The sequence below is a fragment of the Dendrobates tinctorius genome, unplaced genomic scaffold (genome assembly GCF_039654945.1).
Source record: "Dendrobates tinctorius isolate UK_male_01 unplaced genomic scaffold, ASM3965494v1 ptg000011l, whole genome shotgun sequence".
Taxonomy (NCBI): domain Eukaryota; kingdom Metazoa; phylum Chordata; class Amphibia; order Anura; family Dendrobatidae; genus Dendrobates; species Dendrobates tinctorius.
In genome coordinates, this window is record NW_027361679.1 from 25,894,671 (window position 1) to 25,913,832 (window position 19,162).

The 19,162-nt window shown below is 42.4% G+C and overlaps 1 protein-coding gene across 1 annotated transcript in view; it reads right to left on the bottom strand.

Moving 5' to 3' along the window:
* Positions 1-2,487: 2,487 nt before the first annotated feature.
* The window catches only part of LOC141101326 (albumin-like), a 52,456-nt gene continuing 35,781 nt past the window's right edge, over positions 2,488-19,162 (bottom strand). The window contains exons 9-15 of the mRNA XM_073590353.1: positions 8,008-8,140; positions 7,828-7,925; positions 7,287-7,425; positions 5,546-5,763; positions 5,129-5,261; positions 3,053-3,107; positions 2,488-2,618 (exon numbers count right to left, since the gene is read on the bottom strand). Of these exons, the coding sequence (XP_073446454.1) occupies positions 3,063-3,107; positions 5,129-5,261; positions 5,546-5,763; positions 7,287-7,425; positions 7,828-7,925; positions 8,008-8,140 (766 nt within the window). The 3' untranslated portion in view covers positions 2,488-2,618; positions 3,053-3,062. The remainder of the gene's footprint in view (positions 2,619-3,052; positions 3,108-5,128; positions 5,262-5,545; positions 5,764-7,286; positions 7,426-7,827; positions 7,926-8,007; positions 8,141-19,162) is intronic.

A 19,162-nucleotide genomic window follows, 5' to 3' on the forward strand; every position in this document is an offset into this window, starting at 1 on the left:
ATGCTCTGCATGTTAAGGGATCAAAATGTCTTTTTGGTGTACAGAGAATTTTGTTTTTGGGATTCATTTTGTCCCCGTCTGCTATTGAAATGGACCCGGCCAAGGTACAGGCAATTTATGATTGGGTTCAGCCCACTTCTATGAAGGCTCTTCAGAAGTTTTTGGGTTTTGCTAATTTCTACTGTAAATTTATAAGTAATTTTTCTGGTATTGTTAAACCTCTGACGGATTTGTCCAAAATGGCGCTGATGTGGTAAATTGGTCTCCAGAGGCAGTCTCGGCATTTCAGGAGCTTAAGCAGAGATTCACTTCTGCTCCAGTTCTACGGAAACCTGATGTTTCACCCCCATTTCAGGTGGAGATAGATGCTCCTGAGATTGGTGCAGGAGTCGTTTTTTTGTCTCAAAGAGATCCGGTAACCTCTAAGATGAATCCCTGTGCCTTATTTTCTCGAAAATTTTCTCCATCTGAACGTAACTATGACGTGGGGAATCGGGAATTATTGGCCATGAAGTGGGTATTTGAAGAGTGGAGACATTGGTTGGAGGGAGCTAGACATCAAGTTGTGGTCCTCACCAATCACAAGAATTTGATTTATCTTGAATCAGCGAAGCGCTTGAATCCTAGACAGGCTAGGTGGGCCTTGTTTTTCACGCGTTTTAATTTTGTGGTCTCCTTTCTTCCGGGCACTAAGAATGTTAAGGCAGATGCCCTTTCTAGGAGTTTCTTTGTGGATTCTCTTATTGTGACCGAGCTTACTACCTTTCTAAATGAGGGGGTAGTTCTTTCTGTCATCTCACCCAATATGAGACGTGCCTTGGAGGAATTTCAGGAGGACAAGCCTGAACGTTGCCCTATGGGAAAATTGTATGTTCCTGTCCAGTGGAGGAAGAGAGTAATGTCTTAGATTCATTGCGCCACGTTGGCTGGTCATTCAGGTATTTCTGGTACCAGAGATTTGGTGAGTCGGTCTTTTTGGTGGCCTGCCTTATCTCGTGATGTCAGGAATTTCGTGCAGTCCTGTGGGACTTGTTCTCGGTTTAAACCCTGTTCTCGTTCTAGTGGGTTGTTGATGCCCCTGCCGGTGTCCAAGAGGCCATGGACCCATATCTCAATGGATTTTAGTTCTGATCTTCCTGTCTCTCAGAGAATGACTGTTATCTGGGTGATTCGGGTACCGATAAGTTGAAAAACCGACCCTTGGGAAATTTACACCCGGGCATTAACTCAATTGCACAGTCATAACTCCTATCAGGAGGCAAAGACACAGACTTACTCTCACTAAATACATCAGAAAAATCAGCCAAATAGTAAGGAATATCATGAGACTGGGGAGAGGTGGAGAAAACAGGAGTGTCACTAAGAACACACTGTCTGTGGTGAGTTGAAGTTGTCACAGATTTCCAATCCAAAACAGGATTAAGAGTTTGCAACCAGGGAAACCCAGAACAATAGTATTATGCAAATTGTGCAGCACCAAAAATTTACTATTATCACCTGGGTCCAAAACTGGGGTTTATTCTCCGCCAAAGGAGTAGCATCAATATCCCTCAAAGGGATAGGAGTCCGCAGAGGTATCATAGGAAAACCACAACGTTTAGCAAAGTCTAAATCCATCAAATTCAAAGCTGCTCCTGAATCTACAAAAGCCTTAGCGGAAAATGTAGACAAGGAGAAGATCAGAGTAACTGCCAAAAGGAACTTAGGTTGTACACTGCCAACAGCAAATGTGGGGGCAAAACGTTTTTCTCGTTTAGGGCAGACAGAAATAGTATGAGAGGCATCTCCACAGAAAAAACACAGCTTATTACGCCTTCTAAACTCCAGCCATTGCGCCCTAGACAAAACCCAATCACATTGCATGAGTTCAGACGTTTGTTCAAAAGGCGGCAACGCCTCTCATGTAGTTTTACGTTCACGTAAACGCTGATCAACTTGAATGGCTAATGACATAGAATCATCAAGACCAGAGGGAACAGGAAATCCCACCATAACATCTTTTACGGTTTCTGCCAAACTCTTCCGAAAGAGCGCTGCTAAGGCACCGTCATTCCATGTAGTAAGGACCGCCCACTTTTGGCCTTGTGCATACTAGTCCAACCAAACCCCCAGCACTGATTAGCAGCTCTCTGTCACTATATAATGTACACAGAAAGCTGTGGTGTGGTAGGGGTTATACACAGCTCAACATCTGAACTCTGCTAGATCTGTAGCAAAGAAAACTGTGATTCTATCATATCTTCTGCAACCAGTTAACTAAGTAATACATAACTAGGATCAGGGTCTCTGTCCTTACTTCATGGGACTGTCAGATTCATAGTAAAATCAGATTCCTTTTAATAAACCTGCAGTATATTACAGTTTATTGTTCTCTTTTTACATTAACTTTTTGCTGTTTTCTCTAACCCCGTAGGTGTCTTCATGTGTCTTAATTGAAGATCGCATATTTTATTTTACTACTCCAACAGAGAAAACAAGCGTCTGAACTGTAATTCACAAAAGTTTTTATTTCATATTGTAAAATAGTTCTGTATACATTTTAGTTTGAGTCTTATGAAACTTGTACTAATGATCGAATAGCAAAAGTTCCTGGTGTTGTTCCCCTGTGAGACTGCAGTCTGTGGAAAGAAAAATTTGAATAATTGGCATAAATGCAATTAAATCAACAATTTTTAAGATATAATTATACAAGGGAGACATGCGGCATTGGGCGGCTTCTGAGTTGCTATATAATCATAGAGTAATATCATCTGTGAACCTTAAAAAGTCGAACGTGAATAAAGCAAAAGTTTGTGTTCTTTTTCCTAACTGAATACAGACGATGAACAGAAGATGAAGAATATAACAATCTGTTCAAGTGGGTCAACAGATTCACATATAAGGATACAAGATTCTGTATTAATATTCTATATACGCTTATAATAATGTTCCAGTGTTTTGCTATTAATGCCAGCTCGCGATTTTACCATGGCGAAACCATCTTGCTATATTAGGATCTGCATTCTTGTATAGCTATTTGTGTAGAATTTCATGTGGAATGTCACATATTTACCTCCTTTATATTAGTGTGAGAGCAAATCTTTCAAATATAGAAGAAAAGATGGTCTCTGGAGGGAAAAAAACAATGTAAATATCAAGAATTAATCCCTCAAAAATACAAGAGGTATTTACAGAATAGACATCCCTTCTTGAAACTCATTTTCTTCAGTTTTTTGGTCTCATTTACTAATACAAATGTACAGATGTCCCAAAACTCTGGTTTAATTTGCATAAAAACTGATCTACATTTAGAATTTGCTTTAGGCACTTTTAGTTACAAATAGGTATTCCTTGACATGGGGGGGAGGGGCTTGAATTAAATGCAACAACGTGAACCTCAACTGCACCAAACCTTGTCACAAAATACTGGCGTAAAAAAGCCACTCAATAAATGGTATAAAGTTATACAAAACTGTCTGAAGATATGCGACAATTATTATTTATATGTGGCATCTTTTCCCACTACATGTACATGTAAATACTAGCCAGGAGTAGTAAATTTGTCCAAAAAGTTGTGTAAATGTTAGTATTATGTTTTTACACTGACCATACATCATTTTTTCCTTCATGTGCTGATTTTTGTTAAGCCACTGATCAGACGAGACATATATGGACAGCATGGTGGCTCAGTGGTTAGCACTGTTGTTGGGGTTCTGGGTTCCAATTCCACCAAGGACAACATCTGCAAGGAGTTTGTATGTTCTCTCCGTGTTTGTGTGGGTTTCCTCCAGGTACTCCAGTTTCCTCCCACACTCCAAAAGACATACTGATAGGGAATTTAGATTGTGTACCCAAATGAAGATGTCTGTTAAGCGGTGTGGAATGTGATGGAGCTATATAAGAAAGCCTAATAAAGTATATGACCTGAGACATACTATACAGCAAGACTATAATCTCTGGTCTGTGCTTTGTTTTTTGCAAATATGAATCAAGCAGTTTCATCCTTTGAGCCCTCAAGTTTCTATTCTCTGTTGCTAAAGTGTGAGCGGACACGTCCCACGTGATTCACGTTCTCTCTATTTTTTGCACTCTAATTTCTAGTCTTGTACAGTGTTCCTTTCCGCAGGCGACATACAGAGTAGACCTCCCTGTCCTCTGGTATTTATTATGATGTCTATCCCGCCATACTTATACAGTGTCTTTTCTGTTTTACAGAGGATGAGAATGACATTACAGTTCTCAACATCTCCTCTGACCAGCAGAAAAGTCTCTGCAGATTCTCAGACAGCCTGTAAGCCAAAGCTGTATTGAGGCGAGCTGAATAAAAAAAATTAAGTCAAATAGGAGGAAACTGCAGATGACACTTTCGTCCTATATCAAGAAACAGAAACTTGTTAATAGATGTAAATGAAAAACACGTTATAATTTACTGCTTTATTTAAGTCTACAATAGTCTTCAGTGATAACCTCTGGAAGATCTAAAATTGGTGGCTGCATTTATAGTAAAGAGGCGATTACACTGCAAGATAATTGTGAACGAGTGTTCTTAAAAAAGTGATTATCTTGCTGTGTAAACAGGCTGCCGATCACCAAATGCAAAGTTCTCATTCATCGGGTGAAATGATCTTTTTTTGCAGAGTAAAAGATCACCATTTTCGGTGTTGCCTAGTCCTTTGTAGCCTATGTGCACCAAGCAATCTAGTATATGGTATCTAGCCAAACCACCATTGATCGGTAAAAATTTACTCATCCGCGGTCTTTCCCTGTAAACAGACCTAAAACTCATCTTAACTCACATTAGATCTAAAATAGCTTCAGTTACAGTAAAGCAACCTATTTAACGGGTCTGTTCACATAGACTGACCGGCAGCACTGAATGACCGCTGATCAGTAAAGCTTTTCCAGTCTTTGGTCGTTTATTAGCCTGTTTACACAGGCAGACCGCGGTAAACGATGTGCTCTGAAACAAGTTTCCGTATTTCTCATCAGTGGATGATGCATGCATGGATGCATGACTATTCACACTGAAAACTTATAGAAAATTCTTAAAAACACTGGTTCACTCTAATCTTTCAGTGTAAACACAGATTAATTCACGCTGGATCTACAATATGTGCATTCACAGTGAACAATAATAAAAGAAACTCACTTCACTGTCGAAGCAGGATTGGTGATTTTCTTCGGCACAGCATTTCTCTCTTATTTCATTGAATTTTCCAATAATCTGCATCCTTTTCTCTGGTGGGGTATCAGGCTTGTCTTTCAGGACACGAATCAACATTCTGTAATTTATTTAGAAAAGGATAGAACAATAAAGGCAATAAGAAAAAACTAAAAGAATATCTGTACATTACATGTTTAGCATCGCCCAAGCCTAAAAAACCGCTTGGATATTTGGCAGCCTGACTCATCTACAATTCGAGATCTTTTTCTATTATAATAGAATTTATGAAATGTAGCATCACTCAAGAATTGGGTGTTACTTTCCTAGTTAGGTTTTTATCAAAGGATAAATGGGAAAATAAGAAATAATAACATTGGTTCCAGATGTAATTTACAAACTTACCCAAGCCGCTTTTGCTTCTGCTCCTCTTCTGTCCCCTCACAGACATCAGCACCAACTTTGTAGTGATTTACATCAAACTCTGGTGCTTTGTAAGATGGATCAAGACCAAGGTTTGTAAAGCATGGTCTTCTGTCCGCATAAGAGTCAACGCAACAATGATGAACTTGATCGTTTATGAATGTTTCTCTTTCACACATGTCTCCTAGTAATATATCCAGCTGGAAATGCAAAAATAAGTATATTTTAATTGATGGAAAACCGTTATTAGTATAGATTGTAACCAAAAATCTAATATATAATGTATAATCTAATAATATTCAGTATCAATTGTTATTTAGCAATGCCAATTTGTAATTAGCCTTAGGGTGCCTTCAAACACTGCATTCCTGATAATAAAATGTCAAAAAATGCCCAAAAATTAACAGGGTTTTCTATTATCTAAATGTCTGTAACTTATAAGGTGGATTATGTGCACTGTATACAAAAGGGCCGTAACGCTGTCATAAAATTGCTTGACTATTCTCCAAACTTTTGCACAAATCAAAGTTACTCAAAAATGTTTAATTTCTGCTATTTTTCTGCCTGTCCCAACAATTTTTTTAAAAAGAGGACAGACACTGGGGGCAAAATCAACAAACTCATGATAATTTACACAACAAAAGTGGTGTAAATTACAAAAGAAATGTATGTCAGGCCCTGGCTGGCATAGGCTTCTAAAGATAGAGCAGGGCAGTTGAAAGATGCGCCAAAGTCAATAAAAGGACTCAGGAGCACAACTGGTATGAATGAGACGCATTTCACTCCAATGTTTCCATCACTAATACTGGCATACAAAATACCAGTCTTAAAGAATTGGGGCCAAAGTGTTTTGGGGAGGTTTTGGGTTGTGCGTGAGACAAGAATTTATATAATTGGCTCTAGGGAGGACTCTTATGGTCCCTTTAGAAGTGCCACCCGCAGTCATTAAACGATTGCCAATCAGCTCTCAACACAGGCCTACAAACATTCTTTATGCCCAGAATGATCATTAAAGCTATCATTCTGTCCCCATAAAGTTACTTGTTATTGTAGGGTCAACGTGATGCCAATACATATTTTTAAGCCTGTTTAAAATTCATTGCACACCCTTAACAAACATTTTTCTAGTTAATCGTGAGTTTGGTGGAATGTTTGGATGGTCCTATACTAAGGAACGAGTGCTGCTATGAACGCTCATTCAATGATTATTGTTTCGTCTAAGTGGGCCATTTCTCCTACGCAGCCAGCAGAGTTCTGTATACGAAGGCTGCACATAGCAGTATGGCATCTGTACGTTCCTGTTGGACACTGTCTGTATAACCTGAATTACTGCTAGGAGCATAATTTTGGAGTCTGAATGAACCTGACATTTTTTGTCTGTAAGATTTGTATGTTGGTAGATACCTATGGAGCTCTTTGGCAGCCAATATACAGATTCAAGTTTCAATTAAAGATTTATTTCTTTATTTGAAAATCAAATTTTGTGATCATTGTTATTCTGCACTGAATATATCTGCCCAGTGTGTACGAATGTTGAGGAGACATCCTGGATTATATATAAGATGGTGAAAATTTTCTGCAATGATTTTCTTGGACCCTTCACAGTATCTACACAGCTTTTTTTGGATTATTGTTTTCTAATGTGGCCAGATCCATGAAATTAAAAGAATCAGTGCCTAACGTCACATATGACTTTAGGACCGCACACATGAAAGCAACATACCTTGTCATCTGCACAAGACAGTCTTTGGTTCTCGGGAAGTGCACAACACTTGCCAGCAAATTTGGTCATTTTACCAGTGATTCTAAGAAGAGTTTCATCTGACACCTGAGGCATTTTTGGTACGTAGCGTCCTAGCAATCTGACAAGCAAAAAAGATATCACCTACATTAGAAAATTTTCCTATCAAATTACTTAAAAAGGATTGATATTTTAAGACAGTCTTTGCCAATCATACAGCAATCACTTACAATTTTACCACTTCAACAACATCTGCCATTGAATATATTTGATCAAATCAATTAACTTAGTTTAATGCTCTATGCAGTAGACTCTTGGGCATTAATTACCATTATTAAACATTCAGAATTATTAGGAATTATTAATATATTCCATAGAATACAAGTGCATTTCTAAGTATCAACCAGGTCAAAATAATACCTATAATCACTATTGATTCTATTAACAGAACAATTTTTTGCATCTTTTGTATCTGACCCCAACAATAGTTAAGTTATTCACAGAATTACTGAGGGAAACTTACTCAGCATTATAAGCATGAGGTCCATGATGTTCATAAGCGTCACAATTTTGCTTTGCTAGAGCTTGGATTTCTTTGATTCTGGCTTCAAACAGTTGAGGCTGCAAAGAAACCAAAAGCAGATTATTTCTACAACCTGTTTTTTACTTTGGCAGGCATTTGCCTAGGTAAAAGACGTCTTACCGCAGCCTTGTAGCAATCCGCAGGATGTTCCTCTGCACAGCACTTTGTGAGCAGGGCCTCATAGCCTTTAGCAACTCTCATACAGGATGAGTCGGATAATTCTGGATGCCTTCTTGCAAATTCAAAAAGGAACCTACAAGAGAGCATAAATATTAAAACAATATTAGATGCTGTAAACTACATTATCATGGGAATTATGGACATACATGTCACAGTAAAATTTCTTTCAAGCAGATATAAAATCAAAAATTATTGGAATAAACTGTATCTATAAATATGACAACTGAAAAAAAAAAAAATATATATATATATATATATATATATATATATATACACAGGGTGGTCCAAAAGTAGGTGGACAGAAAACAACATTTATTTTGATTTATATAAAAAATTATATTTACTAACACAAGCTTAACAGTGACAATTAAATTTTATGCTGAACAATAATACAAAAGCCCTTAAATTTTATCAATGCAGGTGATCAAACTGTTTTCCATCACAATTTGCACAGCTTTGAAGTCTGCCTCTTACGCATCGACAAACATTTTTGCACAAGTCTCTTTGGGTATTAATTTCTTGAAATGCATCTCTTATGTAATTTTTCAAATCACTGACACTTTTTGGTTTTCGACTATAAACTTTGTCCTTGAGTACTCCCCAAAAGAAAAAATCCATTGGGGTCAAGTCTGGTGAATGTGCCGGCCAATCATGTGGGTCTCTTCGGCCAATCCATTTATTAGGAAATGTCTCACCAAAATACTCGCGGACTACTCTTGAATAATGTAGAGGGGCCCCATCTTGTTGGAAATAAAGGTAATGTGAATTAGGCTGTAACTGGAGAACAACTTGATTCATTAGAATTTCAAGATACTTATCTCCTGTGACTGTTCCATCAAAAAAAAATGGTCCAAAACACAAAAACTTGAAATACCACCCCAAACATTGACACCAGGCTCATTTAGTTGTTGCTCTAATGTTAAATGCATGTTCTTATTATACCAGTAAATACAATTATGTCTGTTAATATGGCCAGATAATTTGAAAGAAGCTTCATCACTCCACATAATGTTTTCTAAAATTACTGGATTTTCTTCAGTTTCGTTAAGCTTAATCTCACTAAATTGCAGCCGCCTGTCTGGATCAATAAACCATGAATTAGACATGGACGATAAGCTTTTCACCAAACAGATTTCAGGATTCGCATGATGGAAGCTCATGAAATTCCCAATTCTAAAGAGACTCTTCTGGTGGACTTTTTTGGACTCTGAACAAATGTTTCAGCAACAAGTTATTTATTATTTTCTGTACAGGCTGTTTTGGGTTGACCAGTTTTTGGAGCATTAAGGATTGAGCCAGTGGCATCGAATTTGTCACGAATGCGGTGAATGTTTTGTCTCTTTGGGGCTTGAGTACCAAATGTTTCAACTCAATTTGCTCTAACTGTTTCAGCATTTTGAGATTTCCAATAATCTTTTAAAATCCATTTTCTTTGATCTGTATTTAAATTATTTGCCATTATGGGTTATCTGAATTATCTGAAAAGAAAATAGATTGGGGGGAGATTTATCTGTGAAAACTGGACCTGTGAAACTGACTCAGTTGCCCTTAGCAACCAATCAGATTCCACCTTTCATTTTCCAAAGAGTCTGTGAAGAATGAAAAGTGGATTGGTTGCTAAGGGCAACTGAGTCAGTTACACTTTACACCATGTTTGATAAATCTCCCCCTTCATAACCCTATTACACATACTGTCCACCTACTTTTGGACCACCCTGTATATACACTCACTGGCCACTTTATTAGGTACACCATGCTAGTAAGGGGTTGGACCCCCTTTTGCCTTCAGAACTGCCTCAATTCTTCGTGGCAGAGATTCAACAAGGTGCTGGAAGCATTCCTCAGAGATTTTGGACCATATTGACATGATGGCATCACACAGTTGGCGCAGATTTGTCGGCTGCACATCCCTGATGCGAATCTCCCGTTCCACCACATCCCAAAGATGCTCTATTGGATTGAGATCTGGTGACTGAGGAGGCCATTTGAGTACAGTAAACTCATTGTCATGTTCAAGAAACCAATCTGAGATGATTCGAGCTTTATGACATGGCGCATTATCCTGCTGAAAGTAGCCATCAGATGTTGGGTACATTGTGGTCATAAAGGGATGGACATGGTCAGCAACAATACTCAGGTAGGCTGTGGCGTTGCAACGATGCTCAATTGGTACCAAGGGGCCCAAAGAGTGCCCAGAAAAAATTCCCCACACCATGACACCACCACCACCAGCCTGAACCGTTGATACAAGGCAGGATGGATCCATGCTTTCATGTTGTTTACGCCAAATTCTGACCCTACCATCCGAATGTCGCAGCAGAAATCGAGACTCATCAGACCAGGCAACGTTTTTCCAATCTTCTACTGTCCAATTTCGATGAGCTTGTGCAAATTGTAGCCTCAGTTTCCTGTTCTTAGCTGAGAGGAGTGGTACCCAGTGTGGTCTTCTGCTGCTGTAGCCCATCTGCCTCAAAGTTCGACGCACTGTGCGTTCAGAGATGCTCTTCTGCCTACCTTGGTTGTAACGGGTGGCAATTTGAGTCACTGTTGCCTTTCTATCAGCTCGAACCAGTCTGCCCATTCTCCTCTGACCTCTGGCATCAACATGGCATTTCCGGCCACAGAACTGCCGCTCACTGGATTTTTTTTCTTTTTCGGACCATTCTCTGTAAACCCTAGAGATGGTTGTGCGTGAAAATCCCAGTAGATCAGCAGTTTCTGAAATTCTCAGACCAGCCCTTCTGGCACCAACAATCATGCCACGTTCAAAGGCACTCAAATCACCTTTCTTCCCCATACTGATGCTCGGTTTGAACTGCAGGAGATTGTCTTGACCATGTCTACATGCCTAAATGCACTGAGTTGCCGCCATGTGATTGGCTGATTAGAAATTAAGTCTTAACACACAGTTGGACAGGTGTACCTAATAAAGTGGCCAGTGAGTGTATATATATATATATATATATATAAACACACACACACACACATAGTAAGGGAAAAATATATACAAATGTACAGGTGCTTCTCACAAAATTAGAATATCATCAAAAAGTTAATTTATTTCAGTTCTTCAATGCAAAAAATGAAACTCATATTAGATAGTCATTGTCAGAGACACCGCACTACACTTGCTCATAGAGCCAGTGCACGTGTCCTGAGTACAGAAGCAGTGCTAAGAGTTACCTGGGGAGCAGGGCAGCAGAGGTGACAAAGCGTGCTTCAACTAACCCTCTGTCAGGCGCAATAGATCTGACAGGCACACAGTAATTAGTTTCACTTCTCTCTCCTTGCCCACTTATCAGAAAACCCCACCCCTCCTAGTTATCTCCTGACTCTACAGGCTCTGTGAAACCTGATATCACAGTGACTCAGCAGACCTTCTAGTGAGCAGATATCAACACTTTGGCTTCTCAGGCACATTGCGCCTGATTTCAACACAAATTGAAAGGTTAGTATTATCTTTTTTTATTCATCACGATTGTGTATTTAGCCTGTTTTATGAAGGATTAATGCTAAGTTAGTGTACATAAGTACTGTTTTCTTAGACAAAAGGAGGGTGGCTTCTAAGGCACATTGCGCCCTAACACATACTCTTTCTCTCTTGCTTCAGATTTTCTGCTGCAATGGCCAGAAAACAGTATGATTCATCTAAACCCCTTCATTTAGAAGAAATGAAGATTTTTTTGTTAGAAGATGATGAGGAAGAACCAGCAGTAACTGAGGATTTAGAGGAATCTAGTGACATTTCATCTGAAGATGAGGTAGCAGAATGTAACACTGATTCTGGAACAGAGCAGGATGGTGATGACACTGATACAGAGGAAACAGACACAGATCTAGCTTTATTATTTGGGCAAAGATAAAAATACAAAGTGGAACAAAAAGGCACCCAAGAACAAACAGCGCAGAGAATCCCACAATAGAAAAAGCTGTCATATGTGGGAACTGTTAGAAAAAACAAAAGGCAGTTGCCGCCAGATTTTCTATATACAAAAGGCAAACAACAGTATAGCACTATGTTTGGGTTCAGTAATGGAAAGATTTTAGTTTCTTACATCCCACGCAAGAGGAAAAATGTGATTTTGGTCTCTTCATTACATAATGATTACACCATTGATCCAGAGTCTGGGGAGCTAAGGAAACCAGAAATCATAACTTTTTATAATTTGACCAAAAGCGGCGTTGACACTGCTGACCAAATGTGTGGCAATTTCAATGTAAGTCGAAATACCAAAAGCTGGCCGATGGTAATCTTCTTTACAATGCTGAATGTGGGTGGCATCAACTCACAAGTAATTTACCTCGGTAATGAACTTAAACAAATGTACAGAAGAATGTACCTAAAACAATTGGCTAATGAACTGGTGAGTGGAGAGCTAAGCCTAAGAAGTACAAAGACGGTTGGAATGCCCCTTGCCCTGCAACACCGGTTGAAGAGATATCGTCCCAAGGACGTTCCAGAACAAACACCAACTCTACCACCTTCTAAAAGACGCAGTTGTACTACCTGCTCATTTGTATCTGGTTTCAGAAGGCTTTCTAAATATGACTGCAAAATATGTAAAGAATCAATCTGCCTTTCCCATGCAACTTTCGTCTGCCAGCCTTGCTTTTCTAAGTGTACCTGTGCTGCTTCTGCTGCAATTGAAACCACTGAAGATGAGTAGAAAATAATTAAGTAACATCTAGGTGCAATATCCTTTAAGTTTTTTTCCATAATTTTATATTTAAGCAATAGTTAAGTAAAGATAACTGGAGCCTATTTGGCGGTACTACCGAAAAGTGGTACTTTTAGTTTTAATAAATTTATGGTTAATAAATGTTTTTTTTTGCATCTGATTTGGTGTAATCTCTTTTAATACATTCCTATGAAGGTCACTGACTACTTCTATAGTCCTGAAATTGAAATATGTAGCTACTATAGGTGATTTTCTGACCTGTGCTTATCAGGCACATTGCGCATGAACTGAGGAGAATCTATATTGCGCCTGACGGAGGGCTAATAGTGTCAGAGAAGCCAGAGAACTCAGATTATGGCAAAGCAGAAGTCATGCACGGTACAGACCAGCGAGGTACAAGAGGGATAAACAGATGGGAGGTCAGACAAAGCAAAAGGTCATACACAAGATATCAGTACAGTACCAGGGAGGAGACAGAGCGGATAATCAGGGCCAAGCAGAGATCAAAACCAAACAGACATAGGAGGTACCAGGCAGAATCCAAAGCGATATCCAGGGAACAGACCGAGTCATACACAGAGAATCAAGCAACCAGAACACAGCACTAACACACTCAGGGGTCACCACACAATGCCAAGGGCAAGAGTATAACTGACAGGGATGGGAGCATCCTGAGGCTATAAGAAGCCTCCCCCAGAACCAGGGAGAGGCCACAATCATAGCCCAGGTGTGCAGGTAAGCCTGCATCGGGATTTACAACCTTTAACCCCAGAAATGCCAGTCATCAGCACTGGTTCCAAACATTAACCCCACTTGTGCGAGTCAAACCCGCACTGAGATCATGACAGTACCCCCCTCTCAACGGGGGGCCTCTGGACCCCCAGGCTTGCCCGGGTACTTAGCATGGAAAGCCCGTACCAGGCGATCAGCATGCATCAACCGGGCCGGTACCCAGGACCTGTCCTCCGGTCCATACCCCTTCCAATGAACCAGGTATTGTACCGACCGCCTTACCAACCTGGAATCTACGATATGACCAACCTCGTACTCCACCTGCCCCTCGACCAAAACAGGAGAAGCAGCAGACTCGGAGTCTCCCCGGACTGCTTCAAAAGGTTTCAGTAGAGATTTGTGGAAGACGTTAGGGATCTTGAAAGAGGGTGGAAGGCACAGCCTATACGCCACTGGATTGATTATTTCCACAATCTTGTACGGGCCAATGAATTTGGGTCCTAACTTGGCTGACGGAATCTTTAACTTAATGTTTCGCGTGGAGAGCCAAACTTTCTCTCCCACCCGAAACATGGGACCAGGTGTTCGTTTCCTGTCCGCGAAAAACTTATACCTGCCTTGAGACCTGGATATACGCCGCTGGACTTCTGCCCATGTATCTTTTAACCGCTGAACAGAGTCCTCAGCCCCAGGGCACCCCGAATCCAGACGAGAAAACTCACCAAAATGAGGACTGAACCCATAGTTAATCAAGAAAGGGGACCTACCAGTGGATTGACTCACCCAACTATTGAAGGCAAATTCAGCCAACGGCAGTGCATCGCACCAGTCACTCTGTCTAGCAGAGGTTAGACACCTGAGGATCTGTTCCAGGGACTGGTTAGTGCGCTCCGTCTGCCCATTGCTCTCAGGATGGTATGCAGACGAAAAGGACAGAGACATACCTAAGTTTTTGCAGAAAGCACGCCAAAACTTAGCCACAAACTGCACACCACGATCAGACACCACATTCAGGGGTACCCCATGCAACCGGATCACATGCTGCACAAACAACCTGGACAACGTCTCAGCTGACGGTAGTGCGGACAGGGGTACGAAATGAGCCTGCTTAGAAAACCTGTCCACCACTACCCATACCACTGTATTACCCTTAGATGGAGGGAGATTGGTAACAAAATCCATGGATAAGTGAGTCCATGGCCTTTCGGGCACTGCCAAGGGTATCAGCTCCCCTGCCGGCTGGCTATGAGAGCTTTCAGAACGAGCGCAGACCCCACAACCAGCAATGAATTTTTTTATGTCTGAACCAAGGGCAGGCCACCAAAAGATCCTAGCCACCGCCAGACGTGTGGCTGAAATACCAGGGTGAGCACTCAGCTTGAATTCATGGAACTCCTGCAAGAGTTTCAGGCGAAGTTGCTCTGGGACAAACAACTTCCCCTCTGGCTTGGCCGCCGAGGCCTGCGACTGGGCCCCCTGAATCTCCCATTCCAATTCAGATGAGACCTCTGCTATCACAACCCCAGGGTGAAGAATGGAGGACGGTGGCTCAGGGGGCGACACCGGCTGAAAACTGCGTGATAAGGCGTCAGCCTTGACATTCTTAGACCCTGGACGAAATGTAATTGTAAACTGAAAACGGGAAAAAAAAAGTGACCAACGGGCTTGTCTGGGCGTTAGTCTTTTAGCAGACTCAATGTACGACAAATTTTTGTGATCCGTGATCACCGTAACCGGGTGACTGGCCCCCTCCAAAAAGTGCCTCCATTCTTCAAACGCCAATTTGACCGCAAGAAGCTCTCTATTGCCTACGTCGTAATTTCTTTCCGCAGCAGAGAACTTCTTGGAAAAGAAAGCACATGGCCTGAGGTTGGTTAGAGTGGCAGGCCCTTGGGACAACACCGCCCCCACCCCCACGACGAATGGTTTGGACGGATCTGGCTGCACTAACACAGGAGCAGACATAAAACATTTTTTCAGCTTCGCAAAGGCCTCTTTTGCAAGCAAGGACCAATTTCTCACATCCGCACCTTTGCATGTTAGATCCGTGAGAGGTTTGACCACTTGCGAAAACCCCCGGATAAATTTGCGGTAATAATTGGCGAACCCCAAGAAGCGCTGAAGACCCTTAAGATCTCGGGGTTGCACCCAATCCGCAATGGCCTGCACCTTCTTGGGGTCCATGCGAAAACCCTCACCGGATACAATTAACCCCAAAAAGGACAACTCTTGTACACAGAATACACATTTTTCCAATTTAGCATACAAATGATTTTCTCTCAGCCTTTAGAGCACAGTTCGTACATGTTCCAAATGAGAATACTTGTCGGGGGAATATATCAAAATATCATCTAAATAGATAACGACAAAACGACCAATGAGATCCGAGAATACCACGTTGATGAAATTCTGAAATATGGCAGGGGCGTTGGTAAGACCAAACGGCATGACTAAATTTTCAAATAGTCCCTCGGTCGTGAGGAACGCGGTTTTCCATTCATCCCCCTCTCGGACCCTTATCAAATTATATGCCCCCCGAAGGTCCAGTTTAGAAAACCACTTTGCCCCTGATAGTTGGTTACATAAATCGGGAATCAACGGAAGGGGGTACGTATTCCGTACAGTAATTTGATTAAGCTCCCGGAAGTCGAGACAGGGACGTAACCCGCCATCTTTTTTCTTTACAAAAAAGAAACCTGCCGCCACAGGTGAGACTGAAGGACGTATGTGTCCTTTTCGCAGACTTTCAGTAATGTACTCCTTCATAGCCAAGCACTCAGGACCGGACAAATTAAACAGACGGGCTTTGGGTAACTTAGCCCCCGGGACCAGCTCAATAGCGCAGTCAAAGGGTCTATGTGGCGGTAACGTCTCGGCCTCGCTTTCGGAGAATACATCTTCGAAGTCCTTCAGGCATTCCGGAATACCTTCCAGCTCGACAGATGATACAGACACAGATTTAACAGGTTCAACCAGCAGTGCGGATTTATCATATAACTCAAAATTATTAAACCCCCATTGTACAATCTCCCCCATTTTCCAGTTAATAACTGGGTTATGGTGTTGTAACCAGGTCATGCCCAACACCAACCCTGCAGGTAGATTGTCCAGCACAAAACAACTTATGTTTTCCACATGAGTAGCGCCCACTCTGAGCGAAAACACATCAGACATAAAGCGAATTCCCTCCTTAGTGAGGGGAGATGAGTCAATGGCCATCACCTTGATCGGAACCTTGAGCCTAACTGTCCCTATCTTGCAGTGTGTGACCAATTGGGAGTCAATAAGATTAATAGATGATCCGCAGTCCACGAAGGCTGTAGAGGAAAAAGAACTACCATCCACAAACAGTTCCACAGGCAGTACTACTTTAGAAAACGAGGAAAATGGTACCTGAGGGTCTGAGCAGCCTTCCCGTTGACTACCCAGACCTAGTCGTTTCCCGCTGACCGGGTTTGAAGACGGGCAATTCGGGCACTCCCTTTTCCAATGTCCCGTTTTACCGCAGTAAAAGCATAACTGCTTGTCCTTCCGGCGTTTCCTCTCCGTATCCTTCAGGGAGAGGGCGCCTACATCCATGGGCTCAGGGGCAGTCTCTTTTCCACTGGGGAATAATGGAGTATCCACCTGCATCACCCCTCTGGCCCGCAGCCTGCGGTCCATCCGGACGGCCTGGGTCATGGCGTCCTCGAGAGAGTTAGGTGGGGGATGCAACACCAAGGCATCCTGCAGCCGCTCGGACAAGCCTCTGCGAAAGAGTCCTCGGAGTGGAGCGTCGCTCCAAGAGACCTCTGCCGCCCAGCGGCGGAACTCAGAACAAAACCACTTAGCTGAGTATTTCCCCTGACAGACACTCATCACCATGTCCTCTGCCAATCGCACTCGGTCAGGTTCATCATAAATGTGCCCGAGGGCCTCAAAGAATGCGTTCACTGACATACGTTCAGGAGCAGAGGAAGACAGTGAGAAAGCCCATGCTTGCGGAGCCCCCCGAAGTAGGGAAATAATGACCCCCACCCTCTGGAACTCATCCCCGGAGGAGCGGGGCCTTAGAGAAAAAAAAAGCTTGCATCCTTCTCTGAAAGACCTGAACTCCTTTTTATCCCCTGAGAAAAGGTCTGGTAATTTGACCAGAGATTCAGGGGACGCTAATGACACATCCCTACCCCCAGAACCAGAAGCCCCTGCATCGACAGCCCCCTGCACAGTAACCACCAACTGTTGCTGGGTCTAGGCCATCGTGCGTTGTTCCACATTGAGCTTATGGAACATTTGGGTCAGGTGCTTGACCTGATCAGCCAAGGCTTGTATGGGATCCATGAGGATAACACACACTTTTTTTTTTTTTTTACTTCAGAAAAAAAAAAAAAAACTGAATTGGTCAGTTATAATGTCAGAGACACCGCACTACACTTGCTCATAGAGCCAGTGCACGTGTCCTGAGTACAGAAGCAGAAGCAGTGCTAGGAGTTACCTGGGGAGCAGGGCAGCAGAGGTGACAAAGCGTGCTTCAACTAATAGTGTCAGAGAAGCCAGAGAACTCAGATTATGGCAAAGCAGAAGTCATGCACGGTACAGACCAGCGAGGTACAGGAGGGATAAACAGACGGGAGGTCAGACAAAGCAAAAGGTCATACACAAGATATCAGTACAGTACCAGGGAGGAGACAGAGCGGATAATCAGGGCCAAGCAGAGATCAAAACCAAACAGACATAGGAGGTACCAGGCAGAATCCAAAGCGATATCCAGAGAACAGACCGAGTCATACACAGAGAATCAAGCAACCAGAACACAGGACTAACACACTCAGGGGTCACCACACAATGCCAAGGGCAAGAGTATAACTGACAGGGATGGGAGCGTCCTGAGGCTATAAGAAGCCTCCCCCAGAACCAGGGAGAGGCCACAATCATAGCCCAGGTGTGCAGGTAAGGCTGGTTTCACATTAGCGCTTTTTAAGCGCACGCACGGCCGGGGGTAGCTCCGCCCCCGAGCCGGCTCTCTGCCCGGCATGCCCGCCCCTTGCTTGTAGCGCCGCCTCCTAGCGCACAGCGGCGCCTGCGATCGGCGCACCCTATCTTTAGCATAGGGTGCGCAGATCGTGCGCAGGCCGTGCGCTAGTTGCGCTTTGACCTGCGCTGCGCACTTTTGACGGTGCGCCGTGCGCGCCAAAATCAAACTTTTTAATGTGAAACCAGCCTTAGCCTGCATCGGGATCACAACCTTTAACCCCAGAAATGCCAGTCATCAGCACTGGTTCCAAACATTAACCCCACGTGTGCGAGTCAAACCCGCACTGAGATCATGACAGTCATTACAAACTGCGTGATCTATTCCAAGAGTTTATATCTGTTAATGTTGATGATTATGGCTTACAATCAATGAAAACTCAAGTCATTATCTCAGTAAACTAGAATCTCTATATATAAAAATGAGTGTGTTGTATCACCAACCAATCACGAAGCATCATTCATTTCACCAGAGCTTTTTAAAAGAAGCTGAGCTGTGATTGGTTGCTATGAACAACAGTTTTCCCACTCCAGAAAACACCTCAGCAGACACTGAAATGGTGAGAGAAATCTAGCATCCCCAGGAACATAACCTCCCAGCCATTGTCTGTCCCCAAAAAGGAGCAGAGAGCATATGACAGAAATGGATCCCCCATCCTGTGCCCATATACCCA